The 12,812-nt window shown below is 41.0% G+C and overlaps 1 protein-coding gene across 2 annotated transcripts in view; it reads right to left on the minus strand.

Annotated features, from left to right (window-relative positions):
- Window positions 1-6,550: 6,550 nt before the first annotated feature.
- The window catches only part of GCM1 (glial cells missing transcription factor 1), a 46,475-nt gene continuing 40,213 nt past the window's right edge, over window positions 6,551-12,812 (minus strand). For both annotated transcript variants that reach the window (XM_077487801.1, XM_077487802.1), the window contains exon 5: window positions 6,551-8,290. In XM_077487801.1, coding sequence (XP_077343927.1) covers window positions 7,754-8,290 — 537 coding nt within the window. In that variant the 3' untranslated portion in view covers window positions 6,551-7,753. The remainder of the gene's footprint in view (window positions 8,291-12,812) is intronic.

Raw genomic sequence — 12,812 nt, forward strand, 5'->3', positions numbered from 1 at the left:
TAGTTAGCAGCGTAATAGCACCAATAGGCGTTGAAAGCTCATTACAATGGCATGGAAGTAGCTAAACATATAAGATAAGAAACTAGGCTGTCTAGTACTGCCTATAATTGTAATATTAATGTAATACCTACTTAAGCATGTTTATAAAAACTACTCAAATGGTTATTTTGAAAGATATTGGGCGTATCTTTTGTGTTTGTTCTCTACTGCAGTATTTCTTATTAATTTGGAACCACTGATGAGTATTAGGATAGCAGTTACCTATTTATAAAATTTCCAAGACATATATGTACAGTGCCTTGAAAAAGTATTCGTACCCTTTGAAATTTTCCACGTTTTGTTATGTTACAACCAAAAACATAAATGTATTTTATTGGGATTTTATTTGATAGACCAACACAGTGGCACGTAATTTTGAAGTGAAAGGGAAATGATAAATGGTTTTCAACATTTTTTACAAATAAATATCTGAAAAGTGTGGCGTGCATTTCTATTCAGCCCCCTTTACTTACTCTGATACCCCTAACTAATATTTATTGGAACCAATGGCCTTCAGAAGTGACCTATGAGTGTGATTTAATCTCGGTATAAATACAGCTGTTCTATGAAGCCCTCAGAGGTTTGTTAGAGAACCTTAGTGAACAAACAGCATCATGAAATCCAAGGAGCACACCAGACAGGTCAGGGATAAAGTTGTGGAGAAGTTTAAAGCAGGGTTAAGTTATAAAAAAATATCCCAAGCTTTGAACATTTCAAGGAACACTGATCATTGAGTCTGTCTGGGATTACATAAAGAGAAGGAGGTTTTGAGGCAGCCTACGTCCACAGAAGATCTGTAAATGCACGCCACACTTTTCAAATTTTTTTTCATTTGAAAACTATTTATCATTTACCTTACACTTCAGAATCATGTGCCACTTTGTGTTGGTCTATCACATAAAATCCCAATAAAATACATTTAAGTTTTTGGTTGTAACATGACAAAATATGGAAAATTTCAAGGGGTATGAATACTTTTTGAAGGCACTGTACATTAGTGCATTGAAGCACCATTTACTTTCTTATTAATTTGAAACCAATGATGAGTATTAGGATAGGAGTTGCCTATCTTTAAAGCTTCCAAGACACATACATTAGTGCATTGTAGCACCATTTACTTTCAATCAAACCTTAACACACTAAAGGGAATGCACATGTGTTGCAACACATGGTAATGCCTGGTGTGGTGCTCGGTTTTCCAAAAAATGCTACAAGTCAATTTTTTTGTGCATTTGGTGAATAGCCCCCCCAAAAATATCATGCCTCATTTTTTGCCAGTGTCTTCAGCTCTGCTTAGAAATATTCTATATTTTTACTGATGGTAAACAAAGCCATATAACAAGCCAGACACCATACATGTAGTGATAGAAGAGTAGCACATTATAGGGTACATAGAAAACTGTAAGGAAACACCAGCTAATAACCTGAGTACAGTATATGAAAGGAAGTGAGCAAATCTATCTGGACCCGTACATCAACAGCTGATTCAAGTCATCAAAAGTATTCGAAAAGATCAAAGCGCAGCAGTGAATTATTGAGTATAGTTCCCAACAATTAAAACATGAGAGGGTACCCTGTATGCAAAAAATGCTGGCAGAAGTATAAACATAAAATAAAATCCCCAAAAAAAAGAAAAGAAAAGAGAAATAAGCTTCAGAAAGAGTGCAAATGGGAAGTTAAAGAGAGGAAAAGAGAAGAAGAGAGGAAAAGGGAGACCCAGGATTCTCAGAAGATAGCACCATCTTGTATTTGTCATGGAGTGGAAGACAAAGGTACCTTCACATAGGCTGCCCACGGTTCCCAGGTTTCTTCAAATAAAGCTTGTTTATCATTTACCACACAGCAACCTTTTCATGAATCATGATCGAGGACATTTTATGCTTCAGATGGATACAGAGGGTGTTTTCCATGACCCCGCAATGGGGATCTTGGCCGCCAGCAGTATAAAATAAAAACAGATGATCTAAGGGATTGAAGTCAGATACCAACCCAGGATAGTCACACATATGATCCAAAAGTGCAAATAAATAGTATACTGTAGGCGCCATGATGGAAAGTCTAGCTTTAGGAGGACGCCACAATAAAAAGTCAATCTAACTATGTTTATGAAAGCTATTTTATTTTTTCCTTCAATCAAGATACTTGGTACACCGTAAGTAGTTTCTTCTTCTTTAGTGTCTTTAATCAAGGCTTCCATTGTACTGCCTGAGCTAGTTTTACACAGCAGCTATCTGGATCAGCATATCTTCAGCAATAGGTTTGGAAGCCATACCTGGACCCCAATGAAGACTGAGGAGGTAACTTTGAGTGTTACCTTTGAGAACTGTGACCTTCACACTCTCTTCAGGTCCAGAGCTATTATTCCTTTGTTTTTATATTAGTCTTAATCACAAAAGTGTAATTTTATAATGACGTAGATACTCTCAACTTTTAGCTTATCCCTAATGAAGTTTGCCTTCTAGGCTTGGACTAGTTATTCCTAGTCTACAGCCCGCTCAAGCCACAGATCCTGAAACCAGAAGCCCCCTGTCGTAGTTACTCAACTTTCTCCATAAAGTTGTATCCCCACTTTTGCAAGTGGGGATGTGTTTATTCATCCTGCTGGGTTCCTTGGAAATTTAGCTCTTCTCACCTTGAATCAGGGGCAGGATTCCACCGGTAGCCTACACTCTGGACCGGTCAGTCAGGCATCTCCTTTAGCTGCCCTTCCTCACTCTTGTATTACCATTCCTACATTGGTAGGAGCCTGTTTTTGGGATAGGTATTTCACTTAGATTCAAAGAATACTTGTACTTTCTCACAAAGTGCACTTATCCTATATGCCCTCCTCTGCTGATCTAATCGATCCCACCTTTCCTCTTTGCAGATGGATATTACTAAGATCTGATGCCCATGATCTCCTGTGTTTATTGACATCCAATGCTGTAAGTCCTTTCTCCTTTTCCCTGCCTACACAGTAGAGCCCCATCCATAGAAGTGTATGGGACTCGCCTTCTGGCAATAGTCTATGGGGCTGTACTGTACAGGGGCAGCAAGGGAGAGACGACTTGTGTCAGTGGATGTCAACAAACACAGGGCACACAAGCATTGGATCTCAGTAAGTCTGGATCTGAGGAGAAACTGAAATGGACTCCTTGGCTGCTTGTACTCGGGGGTATCCCAATTATTGGAAAAGTTAAGTATTTGGAGTTCAAAGGGGCTTTTTTGCCCCCCAAGGCAGTCTCACGTGAACCAGAAGACCTAACCCCTTCATGATCAATTAATCTTATATATCCTGCATATTAAGTCCATATATTCTTAACTCAGTTTCATTACTCCTCTTCCACCGTATTACACTAGAATTTTATTGAGAAAGTTGCGTTATATGCATGCACAGTAAAATACATTTATGGATAATATATATGTTGAATATACACATATTGTTGAGGCAAGTCTGCTATATTCCAATATAGTCTGTTGTAATTTTGACTAGCATTTTTTAAGCTGTGTAAGGGTTCCTGTGCAAAAGCATGTGTTGTGCTCGTTCTCCCATTCAGGTGGTATTCCCCTTGGGGTACCACCTGGTGAACGTTGACCGCACATTTGTGTACATATACGTTTTTTAGATTTTCACATAGTTTTAATGGTGCATTTATGTCCATGAGCATATAAATACATATATTTATGCATAATTTTCATAATTAGTTTTTATTCAATGTTCTCTTGGAAACTGGGCATAATATGTTATTTATTGGTAAACAAGTATTGGATGAAACTTGGAGTTGGTTGGTGAAGTGATCATTTGCATGGAATCAGATTTATCAATAGTTTTTCATTTTCCCGTCCCGGGGTTTAATTTTAATTTGTTGATTACAACTGATCACCTCCACACCCATTCCTCCTTTCATGTGTGTGAAAGCCTCGAGGGACCACACCTGAACACTATCTGTAAGGGATATGGTTGGTCACGTGACCAGTAGATTATATGTATAAAAGACAGATTGGGGTCAGTGGCCCTACAGCTATGATTAAGCACCACTAACAGTGCGAAACGCATCAGTTACCCGCACTGTACCTGTGCCTCTGTTGGTGTATGGATCACGTATTTAGAATAAAGGTGTTGTATTGGAGTGCGGTTGTCTGTTTTCCTTTTTTCCACGAATTGCTTCTGCTGAGCCAGCACCCTTCATCTCCAAACTGCGAGGATGGTGTGCATGTGGGATTGTACTTAGAGCTGTAACTTCTTTGGATCTAATGTAAATGTTTGCTTTTATGTCGCTTTTAAGTGTGACTGCTTTATTTTCTAGCAGGATATATGAGGTCATCAGTGGAACTAATGCAGTGGAGTCATCCTAGTAGGTTTATATGGCTTCTCTGCAAGAAAATAATAATGTTGTGAAAATAATCCTAACCTTCCCATCATAAAGTACGTGGTAGTTGTATGAAAATGAAACACATGTAGCAACCTCTACCTTAGGTAGGTAGGTGCTAGTGTAGGTTTTTGTGTAAGCTGCCAGCACAGGTAAATTTAAGCAGGCCTACTCTGTGAGCCAGGCCTGTTTGTTTTGATCTGGGGGCAGGGGAGTGGTTTAGTATAGCAGTAAGTGACTGTCACAGACATCTCAAGTCTCCCGTGACTCACGGGATACTCCTGCATTTGACGGCAGGCTCACAGACACCCGCGACTGCAGCACGATCTCCCGGCTGAGCCTGCACTGGAGCAGGGCCGGACTGGCCTACCAGGATACAGAGAAATTTCCCGGTAGGCCACCTGCCCTGGGCCCACTTTGAACTGTGGCTGCAGCAGTGCCCAGGGCTTATCCAAATGCAAAGTCCTCCTCTCCCTCCCTCCGTTTGTGAACAGGTGTCTCCCGCTGTGTCATGCAGCTTCAGTCTTAACTGTTCAGCAGCCGTCCACTGTAACAAAGCCCCGCCTCCTCATCCATGATAGACGGAACACTGATTCAATTTCCCAGCATTGTATCAGTGTTAAGCTGACCTTCTATTACGGATGAGGAGGCGGGGCTTTGTTATAGTGGATGGCCGCCGAACAGTTAAGACTGCAGCTGCATGACACAGCGGGAGACAACCACTGTGTGTAATCAAGGTACTGGCAAGGCTGCAGATGGGCACTGATGAGGATACAAATCGGCACAGTGAGGCTGCATTGTTGGCACAGTGAGGCTGCAGATGGGCACTTATGAGGATACAGATGGGTACTGATGAGGCTACAGATGGGCACATGCATTGATGGCTCAGTGAGGCTGCATTGATGGGCATTGACGAGGCTGTATTGTTGGCACAGTGAGGCTGCAGATGGGCACAGTGAGGCTGCAGTGTTGGCACTGATGAGGCTGCAAATTGGCACAGTGAGGCTGCATTGTTGGCACTGATGAGGCTGCCAATGTGCACAGTGGGGGTGCAGATTGGCACAGTGAGGCTGCAGATTGGCACAGTGAGGCTGCATTGTTGGCACTTATAAGGCTACAGATGGGCACAGTGAGGGTGCAGATTGACACTGTGAGGCTGCATTGTTGGCACTGATGAGGCTGCAAATGGACACAGTATTACTTTATTATAGTATTTTATTATGTAAGGGGGGGTTGTCGGCAAGGATCGCAACCTCCCTGAGATGAGCTTGCCACCTCCCTGAAATTAATTTTTGCAGGTTGGGATGTCTGCTGACATGTACTTCAACTCTTGGGCGCCTCTTCTGTTTCCAGGGAGAATGTTTTGGAAAAGGGGCAGGGCAGAGAGCTGGAGTGACATGGGGTGCATGTGAGGAGATCTGGGGATGTACCTCAGGCAGGGAGCTCAGGAGCTGGGAGGGAGCATCTCTTTACACGGTCATGGAGAGGTGTCCTGGAACAGGAGCTAGAGGTGACAATTGGTCCAAACGTCCTCCAGAATAAAGTCATTCAGGAAGGATCCAGGACAGGTGCCAGTGAGTGGAAAGCACAGTGTAAATCTCTGGAAGAGACATGCCAGGGGAGGGAGAGACTGTGGGAGTTTGTGTCAAATCGATGCAGCCATGAGGGCAGGCAGGATTTGCAAGTAGGACTTGCTGGGATCACTAGTCCATCAAGTACATTTATTCTTCTCAAGTAAATCGGTTGCTAACACAAAGGGGTACTGCAGACCCCGGTCTACAAAGGGCCATCAAGTAAAGACACTGGGACTTATTCAGAGTGAGGCCTAGTCATGTTCTGATGGTGTAACAGGATTACTGAAATTGAACAGTGAAGTAGTGTGCTGGAGGAAGTGAGCTGTAAGAAGTGTTCTGAGGTAAAAGTCAGGGTCAGCCATCTTGTTCTTCTGAGAAGTGTGACACAGTTACTTTTATTCTACAAAGTACAATTTACCCTATGGGTATCCCATGTCCTTTTTCCCCAACCAAGATAAATCCCCCAATAAAAACAACAAAAACAAGCAACAGACTGTTCATTGACTGAGAAGTGTATCTAATGGAGGTCTGGGAGCAGGGTGAAATGTGTGGATGCTGTAACACGTAGCCATCTCTACACACAGATGGTGATTTTATATATTTTTTATTTAAGATGTGCATTGTAAAGACAAAAAAATAGCTTTTAGTCCATTACAGATGAAAAAAAAAACTGTACACAAAACTGATCACAATATATGGTAGCTTTTTACAAGATTACAGTACACAACCCTAGCATTACTTGACTTTGGCAGTAGATGGCGCTATTATGTTGTCACTACTTTCTCTAAACTGGATTAACTATGAAAAGAAAAGAACCACTGACAAAGTTGCGTTGCCTGTCCTCAGTGTGGTGGCAATATAGTGTTCTCTTTTTACAATTAGCTTTGTTTTGTATTTGTGCAGATATTTGTCAATCAGAAAACGTAGCGATTCCTTTCTTTTCATTTTACACATTTTTGGATATCACTTTAGGTAAATATTTTAGGCTTTTTTTCTTTAAATACATGTCCTGTGCAAAATGGCAACTATTGCAGTGTTAGTACAGTTGTTTAAATATCTCGAAACGCTTATTTTATGATTTCATGACCTATGTGATGGTCCATGGCATTTAGCTTTTTTCCAGTATTAAACCCAAAAGCAAACATTTATTATATTGCAGCTTTACCATATGTTAGATGTAATGGCCGCATTGATTTTCTTTTTTTAGGCTTTCTTTCTTCCATATACTGTATATCTGGTGATCCAGCCAGTTAGTCTGTTGATTTTCACAAGCTCAAGCTCTCCAGTAGAATGTATCAGTTTACATGGATTAGACAAACCACTTAACACTGGCAGGGGTGATTAAAATGATCAGCTTTTATTTATTCATGCAAAACCTTTATCCAAAAAGGAAAAAAAACGTTTGCTGTAATTGGTTATAAAGTGTGAGCCGGAGCTGGAGTTTGGCTTCAATTTGTTACTGACAATGCTCATTCCTCCAGAGTTGTCTCTCGCTACTACAAGAGGTATGTTACTGACCAGATCAGCAGGTGAAAACAGAGGGAAAAAAAGCCAAAGAAAAGAAAACGGATACAGCCACCACATCTAATAACTAATAAGCTGCCATATATTATTCAGATTCAGAATACTTTATTCATCCCAAAGGGAAATGATTAATTACATTTTGGTTTTGGATTTAATACCACTTTAATATGTATCTATCACATCAAAGTGATGAGATATAATGGGTCTCACATTATGTCCTTTGTTAAATGAATACCATAAATTTTTCCAGCTCCTAGTAGTTCACTGCTATAAAGGTGGAGACAGTTGATCTGTAAATCTGTGAAGGTAAGACTCTTCCTGAGTTTGTTGGTATTCAGGTGATAGGTGATTATCTGCTATGGAATTTAAGGTGGCCACTCTGAGTTTGGATGGAAACTCCAAAACTTGCATTGGATGACTAGTGTGGGGATCATTTAAAGATGTCATATCCCAGCACAAATCATCAAGTGGTTGTTTCTTTTCAAAGAGAGAATTATTCCCTGCTTGTTGGTCATCATCACTGTGTAAATCAAAATCCATAGCAGAAGCAATCAGATCAGATTCATTGTAGTCCTCACTGTCATTGAGGCTGCCACTTCTAGTGTCTTTGCTCCAGCCCAGATTGTTTAAAGTGTCCGTGAAATAGTTGTACGTCTTCGTTAGGGGCAAGCAGTTGTTCAGCATGTGCTCCGATAATGATTGGTCTATCTCCATATCCTTAAAGTCGTAGTAGGTTGGGTAAACCTCCTGATGAAAAGCTGCACTGGTCAGGATATCCTGGTTCTGTATTTCACCTGCAAGAGGCTAAGACAGAAGTGATGTTAAAAAATGTAAGAAAACCTTTTGGCTACATGTTACCTGTCTTGAATATACTGTATCTAATAACTTAAGGCTGGGTTCACACTTATACAAATTGGATGTGGGTTTCCTCGCATCCAATTCGCATAGCAGGAGATTGAGATCGGCTCTCTATGGAGCCGGTTCACACATCTCCTCAGCGGGTCTGGTGCGAATTGCACAGGAGTCCTGTGTGTCTTTTGGTCCATTTCAGGTCCGAATTCAGGTCCAAAATTCAGGCTGAAATTGGACATGAATCGGTGAATGGAGATGTATCAGACTCCTGCTGTGACCCACTGCGTGTTCCAGTGTGAACCCAGCCTTACGACTAAAGGATTAACTTTTTGTCATTTTGACTAGAGTAAGTTATAACTTCAGTCAGATTTTTTATTTATTTTTTTGCCATCTGTGTCCTATAGGGAAGATTTATTTTCACTTCCTGTCCCATAGCCGAAACAGGAAGTGAGACGGAATCCCGTCACCAGAATAATGGTCCCCATTGAAAGATCTCCCTCTTACTGGTGTCAACCCTAAATTTGGGATTTTCTTTTACTTTTGATGATAATGGTACACCAGACAAATAGAGAGAGTGAGTCTTCCTAATGGGGGCACACATAGCAATAAAAACTGGCAAATCTTGTAATCCCTCTCCACTCCAGAATTAAAAAAAAAAAGTTTTGCCTTTAGGTACATTTTAAGGAGGACAACCAAGGAGTAACACCAGATCACATTTGTATAACACTAGCATTGTAATAGCAATACAAACAATAGCTAATTTTGACAATCCAATAATAGCTTGTTTGGAATTTTTTTTTTTTTTTAATCAAAACTTTTTTATTAATAAATTGCTCACTCAATGCATACAATGATTGCAACTGGTAGGTAAAAGAGTATACATATTGAACAGATTGTATCGGACATTCATAGAACATGGGCGATGACAGAAGTTAATACAGATATTGTGAATTTTCAACTAAAACACCAACTAGCAATTTCAATCCAATGTGTTATAACAATATTAGACACTTCTTCAGCCAATGGTAGTTGTGGGTCTCTATTGCAGGAGTCTGTCCATCACCAATTGTGGTGGGGTAAGGCTTAGATCGTCCAGCCATGGCTGCCAAATGAGATTGAATTTTCTCATAGCTTTCCTGCAGCTGTAGGCTAGTCGCTCCCTGAGAAGAACTGAATTAACATAAGTAATCCATTGTTTCCCTGTGGGAACTGTAGCTACTATCCAATATCTAGGAAAGTTTTCTTTTGTGTTGTGTTGTGTTTCTTTTGTGTTGTGAGCAAATACAGTAGGAGCCCAGCAATGATAGCTATGATGTCACCGCAGCAGAGGGACTCATACTTCTTAATGTAGCACAAGCGTGGTGAAGTCACCACCCTTATAATCCATTGATAGTCCCTCCTGCTCCATAACTGGGGGACTGTACTTTTGTATGGACCTGAACTGAGGGAAGAGACTGTAAAAGACAGAACATTGCATCTGTGATCCACTTTCCTGAAGAGGCCACTGTAGATTACCCTTGCTAGTTTAGAGGTGGCCAGACACAGGCACAGTTTCATGTAAACCAACTACACAAGCTTAGTCTAGAGGCTGTCCCTTTATGGATTTATTGCAGAAAACATGAACAAGAGAGAAATTAATGGTTCAGGATACTCAAAGACAATAGCAGAAATCAAGAGGAGGACACATTTTCTACAGAATCCTTTTCAAGCAGCCTTGACTGGAGGTAATAGAAAATGACCAGGTATTCTAGGTCTCTGTATGAAGCAGACCCAGTCCATCCAGTAATCCCTGCCACTTAATTCCCTCTAGCACATGCACACCTGAAAGTTCAAAGCCAGGTCTTATTCATAATGTCCTGGGACAGCTGCTGTCACTCAGCTTTTACGTGACACTCTTCAGTGAGGGAGACAATTATCCTTCTCCAGACCAGACTTCAATATGATACCCTCCAGCAAAAATCCTTTTGGCATATCTTTCCCGGGGCCCTCAGCCTGCCTGCTGAGGCCCAGATGGCCACACTAGTACACATGATACATCCCTGGGGCAGCAGGATAAGAACAATCTGAGCTGGTCTCCGAAACATTTACCACCTCACCAGCCACCTTATGGGTACACCCTTCCCAGGAATTGGCAGGGGTTTCATAAATATTCACATATCAGTGGTTGGCACTATTATTCTATTTTCTGGAAGCTTTCTCCAGAAGCAGACAGGAGCAGTCAACCACTGACCTTAGGGAAACCCTGACTAGATAAAAAAAAAACTGATCATTTCTTCATTCAGTACAGTGAATCCAAACACTAACTTTAGCCTAACCTTTGGCAGGGTACTACATACTGAATGTGGTTTTAATGCTTTGCAGCCTCAAATGAAAAAAAAATATCAATGAGATTTTATCTACAGTATTTGCCTAACCATCCTTCATTTATTTAAAATACTTTGACACTATAATTCTTGTTCTAGAAAGAAATGTACTTAACCATGTTAAAAGCATAACTAAAGGCAGAACTTTATTTTATTTTGGATAGAGTAAGGGAGGGATATAATATAACTCCTGTCAGTTTTTTTTTTTTTTTTTTTTTTTGCCATTCGCATCCCATTTGGGGGATTTCCCTTCACTTCCTGTCCCATAACCAAACAGGAAATGAGAGGAATCCCTCTAAAGTGTGGGAATCCCTGGTTGTCGCCAAGGTCAGCAGAACTAGCATCCCCATTGGAAGATCTCCCCTCTAACCCTGCTATGGTTACAACCTGAAATTGGGATTTCCTTTACCATTGATAATGGTAAACTGATCAATAGTGATCCTGTATAACAGGGCCACAGACAGCAATAAAAAAACCCGACAGGTGTTCTAATCCTTCTCCACTCTAAAAGCTGAAAAAAAAAAGAACGTTTACCTTTAGTTATACTTTAAAAGAGATATTTTACACCCACTCCATGGAAGCTACAGGACACCTAGTCCTGTGTTGACAGAAAAGAGTAGAGGAATCACTTTGTGAAATGCTGTAGAGCCAGTTGGCATGACTTCTTCATTAATTCTAGCACATTGTGATGAATGTGTTGCAGTGAATTGTAGGTAAAATGTGTTTTTGCCCAAGGCATGCAAGCTTGTGGAATGTTAAATGCGTAATATCCCACAAGAGATTGCAAAACAATTAAGAGGCAACCTCACCACAGCTATAAATTCTGCATGCGTCATTAAACAAAGATGTTACTTGTCATATCACGGTTCTTTATAATATGATGTACATGTGGGGTAGCCCCGTGCAGCCCCAATATTTCATACACCCATAGTAGTGAAACATTTCTACAAGCACAAGCGTTGTGATTACCTTCTGAATATTCATCATCATTCTTTTCCTTCTTTTTTTGTGTATACTGTTATGCCGTGTACACACCACCGGACTTTCCGGCAGACTAGGTCCGACGGAATCAGTCCATTGGACAAGCCGATCATGTGTGGGCTAATCCAATCCTTTTTCATTAAAAAAATCCAATGGACCTAGAAATAGAACATGTTTCAAATCTGTCCGACGGACTCAATTCCTATGGGGAAAACAGTTCGTCTATATGCTGGTCCGACTTAGTCCATTCGTGTGTGACCTCCTGGTCGAACAGGAAGTGGCTTCTGAGACTCCCTGGCCAATCGAGTCTCAGGACCCACGGCCGCTTCCTGATTGGCCAGGAGGAGAATCAGGAAAACAATAGCAAATATTAATTCGCTATTGTCACAAAAGTGGGTGGCCTCATCCTTTTTTTGAAGCCAATTAGAGCCTTATGCCCCATACACACGAGCGGAATTTCCATCCGAAAACTCTTGAATGGTTTTTCTGACGGAGTTCTGCTCAAGCTTGGCTTGCATACACATGGTCACACAAAAGTTCTCTAAACTTTTGACCATCAAGAACGTGGTGACATGCAACACTACGACGACCCGAGAAAATAAAGTTCAATGCTTCTGAGCATGAGTCAAATTGTTTCGGAGCATGCGTAGGAATTTTGCGCGTTGGAATTTGTACAGATGATCGGAATTTCCAGTTGGAACTTTTTACGACGAAAAATAGAGAACATGCTCTCAATATTTTGCTGGTGGGAATTCGGACAGCAAAAGTCCGATGGAGCCTACACATGGTCGCATTTTCCGACCAAGAGCTCTCATCGGTCTTTTGCTGACCGAATTTCCGATCATGTGTATGGGACATTAGGCTCTAATCATGTGCTTCAAAAGACAAAACAAAAACGTCCATGCATCCAGGGCCCTGCATGTAGACTAGGGGCCGGGCACATGGATTAGGGGGGTGCCCCTGCTCCCCATATGGATGGGCCCCCACTGGATTTGGAGGAGACAGAGCTATAGAAGGGACTTTTTCAAGTTAAGAATACATACTTGAATAGAATTTTATTTTTTTAAACCTTTATAGGCTAAACTAAAATATACAGTACAGTACACCCCTCACATTTTTGTAAATATTTT

This window comes from Lithobates pipiens, unplaced genomic scaffold (assembly GCF_037356315.1).
Source record: "Lithobates pipiens isolate NorthernLeopardFrog02 unplaced genomic scaffold, aLitPip1_a1.2 Scaffold_18, whole genome shotgun sequence".
Lineage (NCBI taxonomy): Eukaryota > Metazoa > Chordata > Amphibia > Anura > Ranidae > Lithobates > Lithobates pipiens.